Source organism: Echinops telfairi, unplaced genomic scaffold, assembly GCF_000313985.2.
Source record: "Echinops telfairi isolate 266 unplaced genomic scaffold, ASM31398v2 ScPeMD7_1;HRSCAF=3_0, whole genome shotgun sequence".
Taxonomy (NCBI): domain Eukaryota; kingdom Metazoa; phylum Chordata; class Mammalia; order Afrosoricida; family Tenrecidae; genus Echinops; species Echinops telfairi.
In genome coordinates this window covers 27,181,623-27,200,863 of record NW_022103896.1, presented here as the reverse complement: position 1 = coordinate 27,200,863, position 19,241 = coordinate 27,181,623, and the positions used below count along the sequence as shown (strand labels likewise).

At 36.4% G+C, this 19,241-nt stretch overlaps 1 protein-coding gene across 2 annotated transcripts in view; it reads right to left on the bottom strand.

Moving 5' to 3' along the window:
* Nucleotides 1-19,241, bottom strand: part of CSMD3 (CUB and Sushi multiple domains 3) — a 1,328,144-nt gene that overhangs the window by 172,813 nt on the left and 1,136,090 nt on the right. The window contains exons 33-35 of one of the 2 annotated variants that reach the window (XM_045286022.1): nt 16,357-16,470; nt 15,754-15,849; nt 13,839-14,042 (exon numbers count right to left, since the gene is read on the bottom strand). In XM_045286022.1, the coding sequence (XP_045141957.1) occupies nt 13,839-14,042; nt 15,754-15,849; nt 16,357-16,470 (414 nt within the window). The remainder of the gene's footprint in view (nt 1-13,838; nt 14,043-15,753; nt 15,850-16,356; nt 16,471-19,241) is intronic. The other variant, XM_030887469.2, reaches the window with a different exon arrangement.

Here is a 19,241-nt window from a genome sequence, read left to right as displayed (position 1 = left end):
TATTTTTAGCTTGTACTTCTTTCCTTTGTAACAATGGTCTCACATGATGTTTGTCCTTTTGTGATTTGTTAATTTCACACAGCCTACGATTCTCCAGGTCCATCCATAATAGGAGGCGCTCCCTGGTTCATGTCTTGTGTCTTTCAGAGATGTGTATGTACCATAGTTTCTTCTACTGATGAGCATTTAGATTGATTCCATTTCTTGCTATTGTGAACAATGCCGGGATGGACATAGTTGTGCATATGCCTATTTGTGTCAAGTGATGCCATCCATTTTCATCTCACCTTTATATGATCGTTACTGAATATTCATATCCAGCCCTTTCTTCTCTCCTATGTTCTATAATATTACTATTGAGTATCTCAAATTAATATGGTCAAAACAATATTCTTACATTTTCAACCATCCAGAAACATTCCTATCAGTAAATGTCACCACCATTTCCCCAGTTATTATTGTAAAAACTTCACATTCTTCCTTGTTTTCTCCTTCTTACATTAAAAAATTACATTCATATCTACATTAACAAATTCTGTCAAGTTAATGATCCAACGAATATAAAATCCTTGACAACTTTAGTAATTTTTATTTTTACTGTGAGGTTGCTTATTTATTCAGGTTTGAGGTTTTGTCTTCTTCCAGGACAGTGTAGTCCGTACTGAAGGCTACAGTATGTGATTTTCAGCAGCAAAGACTTCAAAGCCCCTTCAGTGGAAGGCAAGGCTGTGTTATCTGCATACCCCCTATGTCAGTGACCTCTCCCACACTGAGGTGCCACCTGCTTCTTTACAAAGCCCCATCTCTCAGATGATTTGCTCAGCCTACAGACTTAGTAAGGATACAGGTAAAAGGACACCCACTGACACACGTTTCCTGATCTTAAACCGTGAAATATTCCATTTCTCTTTCTGAGTGACTGTCCCTTCATAGACAGGTTCACCACAAGCACACGTCTTTTTGAATTCCCATCAGGCACAATGTTACTCTTAGTTTGTAATTAATGACAAAATTAAATATCTTTATGTAATCTGTTAATAAAACACAGGTAAACATCTTTTCTTGTGTTCTCTACTTTTAAACAAGGTCCACTTGGCATCAGTTATGTTATTGTATTCCTTATTGAATGGCTCCTTAAGGATTGTTTTTAATTTCTGCTAGTTACTTCTTTACGCATTGCTCCAAGTATTTTATTTATCTTTAGCACAGTTTTAATTGCATGGGATATTAATGATATCGCCGATGATTTCTGTATTCTGCTGGATCATCATTTTTAGAATAAGCACTTACGCAGCTTCTCTTTCGGTTGGTAACTGTCTTTGAAATGTATTGGCCTATATGAGTTGCATCCATTTGTTTAAATATCTCAATTGGCATGCTGTTAAAACATGTGCGAGGTAGCCAGAATAGAGACTAAGGGGGTCGTCGCCCCAAATGCCTGCCACCATAAAGGGGCTGCAGGGAAATCAGGCACCCATTAGACACGTATGAAAAAATTCCAACTGAGCTTGCGCAGGCTAGGACCACCTAGGCAAGGTGAGGGTACTCCAGCAATATGACGTCACACCTGTGCCTAAACTCAGCCAAGAAGATCAGCCGAGACCCTCAACCATGCCTCCCCAGCCAGTGGGGGACAGAAGCCTCCTGAGGCTGCCGCCCCTCTTCCAGACATGTTGGGCACATGCGGTGCTTGGGCCCTGGGGCGCCTCGGGTCTCTTTCTGGGTCCCAGGGATTTTCTGGTTCTGCAAGGGTGGTTTCGTGCTCCTGTTCTGGTGTTCTTGTCACATGGTTTTTCGCGTTTAGTCATGAACTCCTGCGTGGTTCTGCCTGGTCTCGTTTGCTTTCCAGAAATAGCGCGTACTTTGGAGACTGTAATAGCTGAAATTTCCCCTTCTTTTATAAAAGTCACGTGGCTTACAAACGTGCTTCTGCCACATGATTTTTTTCAGCTTTGCAAAGCAAGAACCGAGGTATCCCAATCCAGAAACCTAGCAGATGTAGATTTCTTTTGGGTTAATATATTCAACGAAGCTTGAAGGTAGAACTCTAGCTACATTGACCTTGTGGTTCGCACTTCATTGTGCAGCCTGCTACACTGCCGGTACTCCTCTTGAAATGTCCATGGTCACATATTGTCAAAGCTATTAATAGCCTCAGGAGGTTCTTTGAATTACAGCCTCAGATATAAAAGAGCCTAGGGCTTACAAGACTGAAAGTTTAAGTAAGATGCATTATAAAAGGTCCATTTTAGATGACAAAAATTCACTCTGAGATTAAGTTTAATTCTTGCAATATTGTGTGTGCTCCATGTGAAGTTTTATTATTAAAAATATTGATGTATTTTATTGTAATATACTTAAGAATGGGGAGACGACAGAGTGGTGCAAAGCCCCAGAAAACCTTGCTGTGGAGCCTATTCTAACCCATAAAAACTCTATAAGTCAAATAGAACAACCCCATAGGGTTTGTAGGACTATAAATCTTTTTAAGAGCCCATTTCCAAATGTTTCTTCTTGGAGAGCGGTTGAGGGGTTCAAGTTGCCAACTTTTAGACCAGCAGCCAGGGCTTTAACCACTGGACCCTGAGCTTCTTACAGATCAGTATGCAGACATTATTGTTTTCTAGATTGATTGTTTAAATAAGTGGAATTCTCTAATTTAGTAATCTATCACTCAGCTATATGCACATTTGAGAAAACATCTAATGGGGCTGTTCCTTACTCAAGAGTTTCAGTTTAGTATCCTGCACAAAATTACTGCACAACTTATTACACATTTTTTCCTTTGCATGAGGGAAAGGCAAAAAGAAAAGTGTTGATGGTAGTAATATGAACTGTGGAAATGGAACAGTACAATTGGAATGCATTAGGAATGTGGAAAAGTATTCGGAATGCAAAAAGCTGCATTCTTCGGTTTCGATTGGATGCTTGGATGCTCACTTGTCTTAAATTGTTAACTGAGTGCAATGAGTCGTGAAGAAAGAAAAAATGATCAGTATAAAATCCTGTAAATAGATTATAAAAGATTAGATTTAAAAGACCAATTCCTAAGTGGGCTTTCTCTCTGTCTTGGAATAAAATTCCCTATGTGATATGTAAATTCAGTATCTGTGTTTCACCTAGTTATGTTTCCGGCAGTTTTCAGAAGAGTTTTAAGCTCCAGATCTGCTGATAAAGATCTAAGCATGCGGAATTAAGCAGAGTGTCACATTGGGGTGAAACATTCAAAATGAAGACACACTAAGTAGTAGACGATGGAAGGAAGATGGCCAGAGTTGTTGGATGGCTACAACACCTCACCAACATCAGTTCATTGAACACATGTTAGTGGAACATCTGTTTGTGTTTGCTCCTGCTTTAGTTGAGCATGGAAACAGCACACCTGCTTCTCACTTATCAATAACCTCATTATCCAACATCTCCCATTGATGAATAGTAAAACTCTACTTTGCAACTACTTTGCACATTAATAAGGAGCTTAGGTTGTGGCCTGGGCTACATGCTGTGCTATTCAATTGCAAGTTCAAGGGTTGGACCCCATCAGCCACTCCACAGAATAAAGATGAGGCTGTCCACTCCATAAAGAGTTCAGTCTCACAACCACAGAGGCAGCTCCACCCTGCCTCATAGGATCACTGTGAGTCAGAATCAACTCTCAGGAAGTGAGTTTGTCCTTGCTTTCACTTTGGAAGGCAAGAGAGGAAAAAGGAGGAGGAAAATGAGTTAGTGAGAAGGAGGGAGACAACACAGGTCAGTTTTTATTGACCTGGTCAAGTGGAAGAGTTGGGCAAAGCCTGCAGTGGGCACTGGGTATTCAGGTGGCACACAGGATGCAGGAGCTGCTGGCCAGGAGGAAGAGACAAGAGTCTATTCTAGCTATGGAATTTTGTCAAGGGGATAGGAATTATCTTTTTATAAAGAGACTTCTGCCACTTCTGTGACTGGGCATCACCTGCCCAGAGAACCAGGAGCCTCCTCTTCCTGAGGTTTCCCTCTGGGCTCCAGAACAAACTGGTAGAAAAACAAGGTACAAGGGTCTTTGTGGAGGCAAAGAGCACCATGCTGACTGGGAGAAAGACAACTTTTACATAAGAAACTAGTCTTTGGAACCTAACCATGCAGTTAGGTACAAAGTCAGTGTATATTGATGAGGACAGTGTGAGGGGGAGAGAGATTATAAAATAGCATAAAATAGTGGGTGGATGTGGTTGCTGTAATGGAAAAATAACATTCAGATATAAATAGTGAATAGGGAATTGTTGCATAAAATAATGTTAGTTAGTGTGCCCAAGAAAGATAATCAAGTGGTGACAAGGATTAAATGATGAAGTGAGACAAATATATATCTGGGGGATGCATGTCCTCCAAGTGAAGGGAACAGGATGATTTATAAATGAACACCAATTAAATAGATGTCTTTAATATCAACTTATTTCTGAATGTATCTCTCACATTTGACTCTTAAGAGATCCAGCTTAACATTTTTATTCAGACATTTTCAAATGAAAATCAGTATTGTCTGTGTTAGGCTCGGTTCTCTAAAGAAGCAAAACAAGGACTTTTGTATGTGTTCGTATATGGAAAGAGATTTATATATGGAAGTGGCTCAGACAGTGGTAGAAATAGGTAAATCAATCTGACTTAAGTGTGTGGGTCAAATGTAAGCTCAAGGTGTTTCCAAACTCTTATAGCTGCAGGCACTGAAGAACAGAAAGGAGGATCAAGCCGGAAGAACACAGGCTGGTGAATACAGAGCTGAATGAATCCAAAGTTGGCAGTCAGCTGATGGCTCTTGGGATTGGCAGGTGATGCAACAGGGGGCCTACCAATCAGATGCAGGATCTAGATCTAGCAGTAGAAGAAGTGAGATAGTTTCCATACACTGTCAGTCTCCCCCAATGAAGCCTCTCTCAACTATCAAGACTGGGACTAGATTAACTACAGGGCTGCTTCCCAGAAGATCCCATCATGGAGCTGACCACACTATGTTAGGTCATATCATGGGAGAATCATGGCCCATCCAAACTGATATAAAACCTAACTATCACATAGATAGAAATAGAACATTAAGATAAATTTTTATATATGCAAAGATTAGAAACTGAACCAGAGACAAAACCTGAAATTAGCTATCTTCTTCAGCATAACCACCTGGGTCCTCAAAGTGACATCTTTGCTTTTTTAAAAAAAAAAAAGCTAAAATACTAAAGTTTTAAAGGAGATTTTGTCCCAGCAGATACACCCAATGATTTTTGTCATTTTATTTATTGATGCCTACTGACATGGGTGTTGATTGTTGATCCAAATAAAATGAAATTCTTAAAATGTCAGTCTTTTCTCTGTTGATCATGATGTTGCGTATAGAGCCAGTTGTGGGGATTTTGTTTGGGTTACAGCCCATACTGAAGGGTGTCGTCTGATTCTCATTAGCGGGGACTTGAGGTCTTCCCTCTTAGTAAATATGGTTGTGTCACCTGCAGTTTGTTACTGAGTCTTCCTTCAAATCTGATGCTACATTCTTCTGCTTATAGTCCAGCTTCTGGAATTCTTTGCTCAATATAGAGATTGACTAAGTATGGTCAAAAGACAGAACCCTGAGGCCACACACCTTTTGTAATGTTAAGCTACTCATTATACTCACGGTCTGTTTTCAGGACCGCTCTTGTTTAATGAATAGTTTCTTCATGAAACAATTGTGTTCCCAAATCTCTGCAATGGTCATCATAAACTGTTATGATCCACACATTAGAATTGCTTTGTATAGTCCACAAAAGACGGGTAAACATTTTCAGCCAATATCTCTGTGATGTCACCAGTGATATTGCCTTGTTAATGTGCCCTCCTCTGAATCTGACTCAAGTGTTGGCAGTTCCCTCTTGATCGACTGCTGCAACCATTCTGAATCATCTTCCTCCAAATTTTATTTGGTATTAATTATGTTGTTGATAACCTCTACATTTTACTGGGACATTTTTCTTTGGAATGGGCGTATATAGGGTTCTCTTTCTGTTAGTTGGCCAGGTAGCAGTTTTCCAAATTTCATGGTATACAGGAAGGAGTAAGCGCTTCTAGTGTTGTAACCACTTGTTTAAACATCTCAATTGTCATTTTGTCAATTGTCATTTTGCCAAGTCTTCAAGCATTATTATTTGCTAATGCCTCATGACCACTTGGATTTATTCCTTCAGTACTATTGACCTTGATCATGTGCTAGATCCTAAAATGACACATTGACTAATTTTGGTACAGTGACTTGGTGTATCCCCGCCCCTTTTCCATGCTTCTTACATTATTCAAAATAGTACCCAAAGAATCTTCCCTCAGAATTGCACACCTTAACTAGGATTTTCTCTTTAGTTTTCTCATTTGAAAAGTTACGTGTTTTTCTCTTTTGGTTTTTAGCTCCAGGTCTTTACACAGGTCATTGAAGACTTTGTGTCCGTCAGCTGCCCTCTCAGATTGTTCGCTCAGCTCTCTGACTTCACCATTTCTTCATTTGCGTTAGCATCGCACTTGGTAAATAAGCGTCAGAGCTTCTTCTGATACTCAATTTGGACTCTCTTTTCTTGTTTTTCTAATGGTCATTTCCTTTCTTTATGCACCATGCACTTGTCTGTGATTCATTCATTGCTATTCAGTGTGCCAAATTTATTTTTGAAAAAGTCTCTAAATTTACATGAAGCACACTCAAAGTTGTATGTTGTTTTCAGGTTTAATTTTCCTTCGCTTGCTGTAATGAACTTGTTTTAATGTTCTTCACCTTCAAGTTCAACTTGTATATGTGCTATTGATGTTCTATGCTATAGTCAACCTCTACCCTATTCTAGCCCATGATATTGAGCTTCTGTGTAATTTTTTCCTCCACAGATGCACTTAATTTTATTCCTGTGTGTTTCATCTGGTGAGATTTACATGCATGTAATGTATTATATGTATGTAGTATATGTTGTTTCTACCAATTCACAGTAAAAAGTAGTCTGTTCTATGGATAAAGAAAGTTTTTCAAAAAGTGAATGAAACTATAAACAACTTGGTTTCTGACAATGGGATTCTTTTATGAGCCCCTGAATACACATGTTTTCCCTTAAAGTAGTGAGTTTCTGTTGAGTTTAGGCTGTGGGATACTACACTTGCATGTATTCCTAATATTATTGAAAGCCAGGGGCTACTGCTTAGTATTAACATCTTCCATAGACTTCTTGTCTTTGGTGATAGTTGCTGCCCATGCTAAGAATAATCTATATTCAGATAGTGTAATGTTACACTATCTCTCATCATTATCATTTATTGACTTTTCTGTGTGGTGGTACATCTTTTAAAATAATATAAATATTGCACATATTTTATTATTTTCTCTCCATTTCTTGTCTTCTTTTCATATTCTCCTAAGTAGCTTATCCTAATGAATACTTATGATTATACTTTTTGAAATTACAATGTTTCCAACAACTTTTTCCGAAATATTATTAAAAGAAGAGTCTTGGATACAAGGAATACTAAATTATTCTAGTTGGAATGCATGGCAGGGATTGATTCAGCTTTTTTCCAAATGCAAAGATCATCTACAGGAGATAATTCCTACAGACAGTAACTTTGAGTGTTGTTAAAACAACAGATCAGCAATAGATAATCAGTACTACCGAACTCTTTATCTCTACTAAATGTAAAACTACATAAGCTATCAGCGAAAAAATAGGGTTATATATTGGAGCCCTAATACATGGCATAAAGGTGGTGCTGTGGGTTGGGAATTGGCTCCTGATCACAAGGTCTCGAGTTCAAACACACTAATAGTTCTGCAGGAGAAAGGGAGGATGTCTGCTTCCCTAAAGATCCAGAGTCTCAGAAGCACTCTCAAGGGTTGCGATGGATTGCAATTGACTCCACGGCAGAACAGACCATGTGACGTAAAGAGCCCTGTGCAGAAACCCAATGGACAAGCAACCAAAGGCACATTAGATGCCTGGGAGCTAATAAAAATTAGTTGCTTACGTGCATCACAATATTCATTAAAATAATAAAAAGAACAAGAGACTAAGAAAATATTTTTGGCAATGTCATATCAGACAAGGGACTAATCTGTAAGATTTCTCGAAAATCCGAAAACTTCAACAAAAGAAAGGAGAAATAATCCAATTTAAAGATGGGTGTAGGACATGAACAGACCAATGAAAACCTTCAGGTGACCAACCAGTGTCTGAAGAAATATTTAAGATCATTGGCCATTCCCTGACCACTCAGTGAGCTTGAGTCTATTCTGACTCACAGTGACCTGATATAGGTCGAAGTATAACAGCTTCTAAGAGTTTCCAAGAATGTCAATCTGTATGGGAGCAGACAGCCTCTCCTTTCTATTTTGGAGTGGATGGTTAATTTGAATTGGCAACCTTAAGACTAGCGGGGTAGCCCAAGGCTAGCTGCCTATGAGATTACTGCATTAGTTATTAGACAGCTGCAAAGCAAAACCACAATGAGATATCATCCTGCCTAAACTTTATAGCAGAGTTAAAAGGGAAAAAAATAACAGAAGAAACGACAACCCTTATATATTGATTTGGGGACAGTAAAATAATGAATCACTACGGAGAATAGTTTGGTACTTCCTTAAAAAGCAAGGCACAGAAAGTCATGGAATCCCATCACTTAGTATACAACCTAGAGATATGAGCGTCAAGACTCGTATACATGTATACTTGTGTTCATTGTAAAACTACTCTCAGCAGTAAAACCAAACCCAATAAAACGACAATCAACTGTTACCAAGTGGATTCCAATTCATAGAAATGCTACGTGCATTTTTGAAGGTGTCAATCTCTATGGGAGCAGAGAGACTCCATTTTCTCCAGAGGAGCAAGGAGGGGCTGGAGGTTCATCATTGTTTGCCTGGTGGTTAACCATCGGACACTTACCTGACAGGACGACCAGGGCTAAAAGGTGACAAACCCTGTGTACCCACCAATTGAAGTGTGAATAAGAAAATGATGGTACATACGGACAACGGAATACTACAAAATATTAGAACAGCAGTTAATCTGTGAAACATCTCAGAATGTGGATTAACCTGGAGGACATCATGCTGAGTAAAACAAGGCAATTACAAAAAGACAAATATTTTATAGGACCACTATTATGAAAATCAGGAGCCCTAGTGGCCTACTGTTTACGTATTGGGCGACTAAGCACAAGGTTGGCAGTTCAAAATCACTATCACCTCTGAGGGGGAAAAACTAGGCTTTCTTCTCCTATAAACACTTCCAGTCTTGGAAATTCACAAGGCATCCCTGCCCCGTGCTATAGGGTTGCTGTGAGTCAGCATTGACTTGATGGAGTAAGTTGACTTTTTTTCTTTTATGAAATGTCAGGAAATGGTTTTGGATACTAAAAGAAGTATTATTTGATGGTAAAAAGGCTTGGGAAAGAAAAGAAGGGTAACTCACTAGTTGGAGAATAGATACACATACACTCGAATGAGGGGGAAATAAAGAAAACAAGAACGTCAGCAATATAAAATGAGTAATATCAGTCTCTTTATGTACAATGCATGGAAACTCCATATCCAAGGTTTAATATCTTTAGAACCGGGGTCCTCCCTCCTGGTGGATTTATAATACAAATAATGATGTCAACAACCCAAACCAATCATACTTCCCTACTTGTTGACTTTTGTGGACAATGCCAGGGCCTTGACTGGCTTTCAACAACCTCATAGCTCCATTAAAACTATTTTCCTACATAAAAAACAATAATCAAACCAGTTCTCTTGTTTCCCTATCTTATCCTCTTAGAAACTGAGGATCAAAGCTATGATGTACATTTTTCATATGCATGCCGTTGTTCCGTGTGCAATCAAATCAATTCTCTATCATAATAACTTTCTCTGAAAGAGTAGAGCAGGTCCAACGAGTTTCATAATCTGTTATCTCTCTAGGATCCGTGGTGGCCTGGTGGTAATTGCTTGGGTGCTGACTGAAAAGCACACGTTCAAACCACGAGTGGCTCCACGGGAGAAGATATGGCCGTCATCTTCTGTAAGATTTACAGTTTTAGAGAGTCTACGTAATAATTCTATTTGGTCTTAGTGGGTCCCTGTGAGTTGGAACAACCTGACAGCAATGGGGTTAGTTTGGTTTTATCATTTCGGGAGAAGACCATCTGGTCTTTCCTCCCATGGAACCACTGGTGGGTTTGAACTGCCCGTGTTTCAGTTAACACCCAAGTTCATATTGTGCCCCTAGAACGCCCTCTATCACAGTGTCTCTCACTATCATCCAGCCCATGCCAACTCAGCTGTGACTCATTTTAATTCAATCTTAAGGTCAAAGTTCAAGATGTGTAGCCACAACTAAACTCTTATGCGAATGATGTGCTTAATTCCCAACTCTGAGATCTTTATTCAGTTTTACATTATTATTCATAAAAGTTGACAGTTAATTAGGGCATAATCATTAAAAATATACAAAGAGAACCTTTAAATAGTAAATAGCTAATTTATGTTTTAGTGTTTTGCATACTCAGGGGTTTAAACACTTCTGAAGAATAGATGGATTTTTTCAAAGATATTTAAAGATTAATGAGCTAGTTTATGAGCATCCATAGCTCATCATAACATTCTCTTTTTAGAATATATGAATATCCTGAAGGAATTTTCATCATACATATAGACTAAATGAGAAAGATCATTTACCCATTGTCTAGTATATGACATTGATATGGTCTATCAATATTTACACAAATAAATGAAAAGTGCCACAGAAATGATATAAACAATTACTGGGGAAAGTAAAGCAGAAACCATGACTAATTTCTGAAATTCATAAAGAAATATTTAATAATCCATTGTGGGGCTGAAGAGATTTATTGTTATCACGGCTCTATCTTCAATTATTAAACTGATCTAAAGCAATGCAATTTTCAATTTATGCATATTGCATGACTAATTTTGGCATAGACATAGAGGAACATTTCTCTCAGCTCATGAGTCCTTCAGTTTAATATAATCTATTTATTACTATTTTATATCAAAAGGATGTCAACATATATCATGGTTCAGGAGAAGGAAAATTTGTGTCTTATTTTTGTGAGAACAAAGCACTATAGATCCCATTTGGCCTCGTCCTACGCAAGGCACAAAACTTGTTTAAAAACAAATCTGGTCGATTCATTCTCCTTTGCTTGTTAAATATCAAAAGTGTGTTTTAATATGATCAAGCATTCTACATTACGATAAGATGCAGAAAGGAAATGAGGAAAGCATTAGCTTGTGAACAAAAGATATTGAGAAGCAGTACTTCATTGATTAGCTTGGGCTTTGAAGAGAGAACATGTTCATTTCAAATCTTGCCCCCGTCTTCCATTCTGTGCTACAACACTTCACAGGACTGCTCTACTTCTCTTGCTGTCTGTCATCTAGTCAATTCTGGCTCATAGCAACCCTGTAGGACAGAGTAAAGCTGTCACATAAGGTTTGTAAGATATTGAACTGGAATCGACTCAATGGCAATGGGTGGGGATCATTTACAGAAGCAGACAGCGGTGGGTTCAAACCACCAACATTTGGGTGTAGAGTTGAGTACTTTAACTACTGTGCCACGAGGGCTCCTTCTTTCTCTTTGCGTCAGTTTATTCAGAGGTTCAAAATGATCAGCTACTTGGTGGGAGAATAATCAATGACCTACTGCCTTAGAAACTATACTCATGCCTGTAGTCATATAGGATAGACTAGAAATGCCCCCTCCTACGGTTTCTCGCCACACTCTTTATGGAAGCAGCCCGCCACATCGTTCTGCAGAGCAGCTGACGTATTCCAAGAATAGGTCTTTCAGTGAGCAGCTAAGTATTTAACCATTGCACCACTGGAAATCTTCTTTAAAGATTTCGGTGTAGGAAAATTTATGAGAAAATTCTACCTGGTCATGTCATGTTGCTATGAACTAAAATAGGTTTGATGGCCCATTGCAACAACAAAAATTTCAAAATAACTTCACTAGAGATTTCTGTGAAGAATATATTAAATAAGTATTTAAATTATTTTGCATGGACCTACAGAGTAGTAAGCAGTAAGTAAATGATAACCATACTAAAAGATGAAAAGGTTGATTCCTTATTTATCATCTTCTGGTGTTTTAGCTCATATTATTTCAATGAATACTAAAACAATACATTTTTCCCCAGTGATTAAAAAAAATACTTATAAGAAAAATTCCCCATGAAATATCCTGAGAGGAAATGTTTAGAGGAATGGTAATAGCAGAATCAGAGAATCAGGTGACCATCACTGTTTTTTATTTGTGTCAATGTCTATTTATACCATTGTCCCAACACAGGTTTTATGTCTTGTTTGGAGTTGATAAAAATTGTTCCATCTATTTTATAATTATATCAGAGGACATATATTATATTAAAGTTTATTTTCTATGAGTGCACATCAGTAAAATTTACCATTACTTTCCTCCATTTGAACAAATGAACTTTCCATATCATTTCTCAGTTTTACAAAGCTTTTTGTTGTTGTTCTAAACCATCATGTGAGTCAAATGCGTTTAAAAGAATTAAAATTTAAGTATGGGCAGGCCATTTTTTCCTAGGGGGTGACAATAAATATTGTTAAACATATTCCATATTTGACAATGTGTTTAATATGTGTAGTCATACCCATATCATTGACTCCTCTACAGGAAAATCGAGAATTGAAAATTGAGATTTGAGAATAGAAAATTCTGCTTAGCTTCGATTATAAAAACAAACAAAATACTCGAATTTTCCAAACCATTTAACAATACATGTTTAGTAAGACAGAAATCAGTTCATAAGACCAAGATTAATATGATCATTTTTTAAAAATGTAATAATATGTCATTTAAAACAATATTTCCAGATATTCTGGGACAGGGAGAAAGCAACTTCTGACTGTACAGTGTTTACATCTATAAAACTCTATTAGAAACCAAAGTGATTGTGATGATCCTGAAGTACTACAAGATTAGCAATCACTAAAAGGACCATATGTTAACTAGTATATACTCAACAATGTATGCTAGATATAAACACCCAATCCAAACTCACTGCAGTTGAGTTGAGAGGCCGACTTGCAGGTACCCTATAGGACAGGGAAGAACTGCCCTTTGGGTTTCTGAGACTGTAACTGTTTACAGGAGTAGAAAGCCCAATCTCTCTCCCACAGAATGGCTGGTGGTTTCGAACTATTGACCTTTCAGATCCCAGTCAAACTTGTAACCAGTATACCAAGGTATTTTTGAAATTTATGCCTTTCTATGTATATTTTGTGACTACAAAAAGTAAAAACAAAATACAAGTTTACTTGCTAACACACATTTCTAAACTATTTGCTGTAAAGTAAATGTGAACATAGAAACCTGCTTCTGATTTGAATTGCATATATTATAGTATGGAAATCTTTGTATTTACTTTTAAAAATCAAAATTCAGATCGATCTCAAAGAGATGCAATGCCTTAATAGTTCCATACTGGTAACATCTACAGTCTATATGTAATTTAAAATTGTATGTGTAGAAGGAGAATTAAAAGTGTTTGTGAAAAATATGGAATTGAAAGAAAAATAAGGAATTTTCCCCCTGAACTTCTGAAGACCCTTTGTATTTCAGTCCTGCAAGCTGATGGCGGCAGTTATCAGTCAATTTCCACAGAGATGTTTCCAGTACTTGTGCTCCAGATCATGTTCATATTTAGATAGAGTATATTATAGTTTTGTATTTAACACAGAGCTATTGAAGATGAAATTGAAGAATTGAGAGAAGCAATATAAGTAATTCTGATAGAAAATATGTAGCATTACGAAGCATTAACATTTATATACTCACCAATACAAGTAGGTAAGGAATCATTCCACTGGGCCAAAGAATTAGGCACTGTGTCGCATCTGATTGCTAAGGACCCATGGAGAATGTAGCCTGGGCTGCATTCAAAAAGAACCAATGAACCCACTGCGAATTCATTGCCAATCCTTCTTCCAAATCGTGGCTCCGGCACAGAGCTGCACTGTGTAGAACTCGTTCTAGGAACAGCTGCACACAAATATTTGCTGCCTTTAATTTCATATTTGGTAGGGAAATATATATTTTAAATGTGACTAAATAGATCAAAGATGTTTTCATTTTTTGCTAGAACTTGATTTAATAATTTGAATATTTATGTTAACATTTAAAAGTAAAAACTATAAAATACAATTTAAAACTGAATACAAATAGTGCTATCTATAGCCATAAATTGCTATTACAATTCAGAAATTTCATTTGAACACATTTAATTTTAATTCTTTTAAACAATATACTTTAAAACAAAATCCCCCCAAATAACATTAAGTATGTTTTACTATCTTTGTTTCAGTAAACTTTTAATTAATATTGTAATATAATCTTAGAGTTAAACATTTTAATTTATGAAATGAAAGCTGAACCACATTTATCTATCTATCAATCATCTATCTATCTAGTTTAGTTTTTTTCTTTTAAAACTGGGATATACAGCCAAAAAGTGTGTTATGTTACAAAAGGTAATATTACATTTTTTTCATTGTTTATTCCTTAACACCAATTTAAAGAGCAACACAAATAGTACTAATTTAATAGTATGGTGACAAACTTAGGACTTCAAAATATGTTTGCTATTGATAAAAAAGTAACTAAACAGAACTTAAATCCAACAGATTAACAACAATAGACATCTTTACTTTAATAATAGTATAATATCAAATTGAAATTGCATGTAGGTTTTATAGTTATGTCCTTCAATTGTGACTTGTTTGTTTGTTTAGTAAAATAGAATGATAACAGGATGTTTTTTCTTTTTAAAACACATACAGATGGGAGTAAAGAGACTGACGACAGCCCAAAATGAGATGATGAAATCTAAATAGATCCATTCCTATCACATGAATTATATTTTAAAAATCTCTCTGTGTTTCAAAGTGCCTTTTCAATCACACAATACCTCAATTTGCTAATAAGGGAAATACTATTATAATGGAACAGTGTAATATTAAACCCAAATGATAAACGGGACAAGAGAGACTAAAAAGCATCTAAGAGGATCTAAGAGCATAAATGTTATAAAAATCTTAGGAATAAAGTTTAAGATCCATATGAGAAAAATTAGTAAATCATCATACATCACTTAAGCAAAATATTTCAAATAATATTATTTAATAGCATAAAATGTTGCTACATTTTACAATTGTCTACAGGACTACGAAAAACTGTGTCAGTAAATTTCATCTGCTCAGAAATCTTCAGTAACTTAGATACACTTTTGAATTTTTCTGAAAGAATGAGAACTCGTAACTGTAGTATACAGTAATGTTATCTGGGGCATGCCTAAATATAACCACAGATGCATTTTGTACATTCTTAAATTTAGAATAGTAGGCTATGAAAAACTGTGAAAATATGTGGAGAGTAAAGAATTGTCAGGGGAAAAAACAGGTGTTCGGAAAACAATATATGGGAAGAAGGGCCATCATACACCTAAATTGAGGACGAAGATGGAAGTAGAGAGGCCTGATGGGACTTTGGTCCTGATGACAGCGCTCTAGTGATAGTGGGGAAAGACAGAGTAAAACTATTTAAAAATGAAAACGAAACAACGGAGCGGGGGAGGGGGAAGTAAACCTTTTGTCTCTCCTATATGGTTATGACGATCTCATTGTTGAGAAACTGAACATAGCATGGAAACGGATATCATTCCTTAGCGTGTTTTCTAGGCTACAGGGTCACTTACCTTGATAAACAAAGTGAAATCCCTTAGCTGTTATTGGTCCAACTGAAGTAAATCGAATTGTGATCTGATTACCTGAACTCAGTGGAAGTGATTCTCCTACTCAACAAAACAAACACTAAGATATCATAAATAATTTTCATTCAGTAAACCTAACAAGCTACATTAATTTATACTTGTCATTTGAAAACATCAATCTATGCTCCATCAAAATTACTTTAAAATATCCTACTTCTAACAATATATTCTCTATGGGTTCAACTTCAAGTGGAACTTTTTTTTTTTTTACCAAAAAACTTTAATTACAGTTTGATACACATTGCCTCATACTTTAAGGAGTCCTTAAATATTTTATAGTACATTAAACATAATAGACTAGGTGATTCAATATTATATTTTACTTGGTAATTACAATCCTAGAAAATATTTGATTTCTCAAGTTTTTTAGTTACTAGTCATTGTGCATCTCTTCTTTAAAAAAAGTGATTCTATTTTCAACTTAATATTTTTTTTATTGGATGATATAAATCTCAACTTTCACTAAAACACCAATCAAAGGCAGTCTTGCGTCAATAACTGAGGCATGGCAGTTTTATTAAAGGATACCTGAATGGGATCCTGAGAGGGAAGATAACAGAGAAGATTGCTGAGTTGGCCCATCATACACCTCAACAACATCGTGGAGTGATGTCTGGAAAAATACAAACTGGCCAAACACCACTGATCAACAGGAACCAGGAGAAGCAAACAATTCACCAACCATCCAAAAAATAAAGTGAAAACAAAACAAAAACAAAACAAAAAAATAGAAAGAGGAGGAGAGAGAGAACAAAGTATTACAATATAATAGTCATCTTTTTTTTCCCTATCTCTAACAAAAAAGGATAAATGCCAATTGGTTGATATCCCTCATGTTTATATGCCAGGTCATAAAAATAATGACCCTTACCTAAAAAACTGTAAAAAAATTAAGATTAATTTTCTTAAGTAAATTGAATGGATTTGGCATTTAATTGAGATCAGAAATCATGAGGTCGGTGATTAAAGCTTTCTAATAGCCACTTTTTTTCCCCCTTTGGTAGTTTGGTCCTGTTTTACTTTGTGACTCTCTTCTCTTTTTCTAATTTTTTTCCTCCTCTTTGAGATAGAAAAAATTTAACTCTTACTCCTTTTAAGTGGCATTCTTTTATTAATGAGTTACATTAGAAAATATCAGCTTTACTCCTTAACATTTTAGTTAAAAATGATGTCTAAAGACTTCTTGTTAATCATCTTCTTCCCCAAAAGTAAATATTATCTGATTCATCTCTAAATCAACATATTATAATTTTTAGGAAAACATTTTTGTTTTATGGGAAGTACGGTTCTGAAGTGCTCACCAAAAGAGCATTAAAAATGCCTTTTTATTTGATTTTTATACTTGTCCTTTAATTATGTAATTACTAAATTTATGGATGGAAACTATGTAAAACAATTCAACACATCTGCACCTTTCAAGAAAGATCATGTTCCAAACAGAAAGCCGATTTAACTATGAGTGGAAAGGAAATAATAAAATGCCTAATAAAATTTATCATTATGTCATTTCTCTGTATGGAAAACAGTGGGGTTTAAAATATACAAATATTTCTAAAATTTTAACACCGTCAAGTGTAGCTAACTTTGATACATTCAAACATCACATTGCTTTATTTAAACGACTTACTGATGTAGTCAGGTGCCATCACGTCTGGTCCATCTCCTTATCTTTTGTACAATAGACTGCACAATATTCTGCCATTGTGAAAGAACGGATGCTATGTTTGGGCCCATAATGACAGCCACTGGGTCAATCTCATCGAGGACCTTTTTGGTCCCCGCCCCCCTCATACTCATACTTAAGAAAGCACGGTGTCCTTCTCCAATTGAGGGACTCTCCTGATACCATTTCCAAAGTATGTCAGACAAATACCACTACTCTTGCTTCCGAAGAGCATTCCGGCTGTCTTTCTTCAAGAGAGATTTGCTCCTTCTCCGCAGTTGATGGAAGACTTCAGTAGGCTTCGCCGACACCATACTGCAAATGCATGAATTCTTCTTCAGTCTCCCCTAGTCATTGTCCAGCTTTGACATACATTTGTTGCTGTTGCTCTTAGGTGAGTCCGTTCCAACACATAGTGACCCACTTCATGATAGTATGGAGCGCTGCCCCATCCCGGACCATCCTCAGATTCGCTGTTTTGTCTGGTTCCATTGCTGCAGGCCCTTCTTACCTCGGACAACAGTGAAAATACCGTCGCTTGGGCCGGGGGCACCTGAGTCTTCAGGACGACATTTCTGCTTTAGCAATGCAAAGGAATCTTTGCAGCAGATTTGCCAAAAGCAACAAATCATTTGCTTTCTTGACTGCTGCCTGCATGAGCATTTATTGTGAATCGAAGTAAAATGAGATGCCTGCCAACTTCAAGAGCTTCTCCTTTTGTCGTGATCTTTAACAATTCAATTGTGAGGCTTTCTGTTTCCTTAAAGTTAGCTGGACATTACCTACATACATATTTCTTAAATGTTTCTATTGTCTTACACTGTAGTTGGCTTTTGAAATTCAGCTGATAATCCCGATGAAGATTATATAAGTTTGCATGAAACATGTTCCGTTTTCCATAAAAGTACGAGTGTCTATGGCATAAAGCTATTTTATTTTTTTGACCTGCTAAACTAAGCTGGTGGCCTTAGTCCAGTTCTTTGTGAAGTAAATGCGTTAGTAAATAAAGTCATTTATTTGAACAATTTCTGAAAATTAAAGTGCTGAAATTATAATAAGCCTTCTAAAAATAATTTCTAGCAGTCAGGAACATGTGTCAGCTTTAAACAACTGAGATATATGTGGTGAATTATTTTAATTGTTTAAAAGTCATAGGCAAAAATTAAGTCCAGATACATTTTAAAAATCCATTTGCTCTCCCTTATGATCCATTTAAATTTGTTTTAGTTTTTAATATTTTCTGCTTTCCTTTCCATTGAGGTCTTTAACTTTTTACTTTGTTATTCTCTTTAGTTTTGTTTTAGTTTGTTTTTTAATATCTGTGTGTGTGAAATCCAGGCTAGGGAGCTCCACCAAGACAGTAACTAGATTCATGTTTCCTCGGGCGGATGGCAGGGGAAGCTGGGGGTACATGGGGAGCTAAAAATCAGGAGTACAAGGGTGAAGAAAAAGTTCTCAAATTGATGGTGGTGCGATGATTTGATTGTACCACTCTGCTTGAACTGATCGAACTATTTAATTGTACGATATGTGAATAACATGCCAAGAAGATTGTTGGGGAAAATCCACATTTTGCTTCAAACTCAAGCTATTTAAAATGTAAAAGACAAGTAAATTATAAATGTACCACTAAACTTTTTTTGTTGTTTCTTTGAGTTTTTTTATTTTGGTTAGATTGGTGTTTGGATGATTTGTTTCTAAATGTGTCTGAAGATGTTCAATTACCGGGTACATTTTTCTATTATTTTAC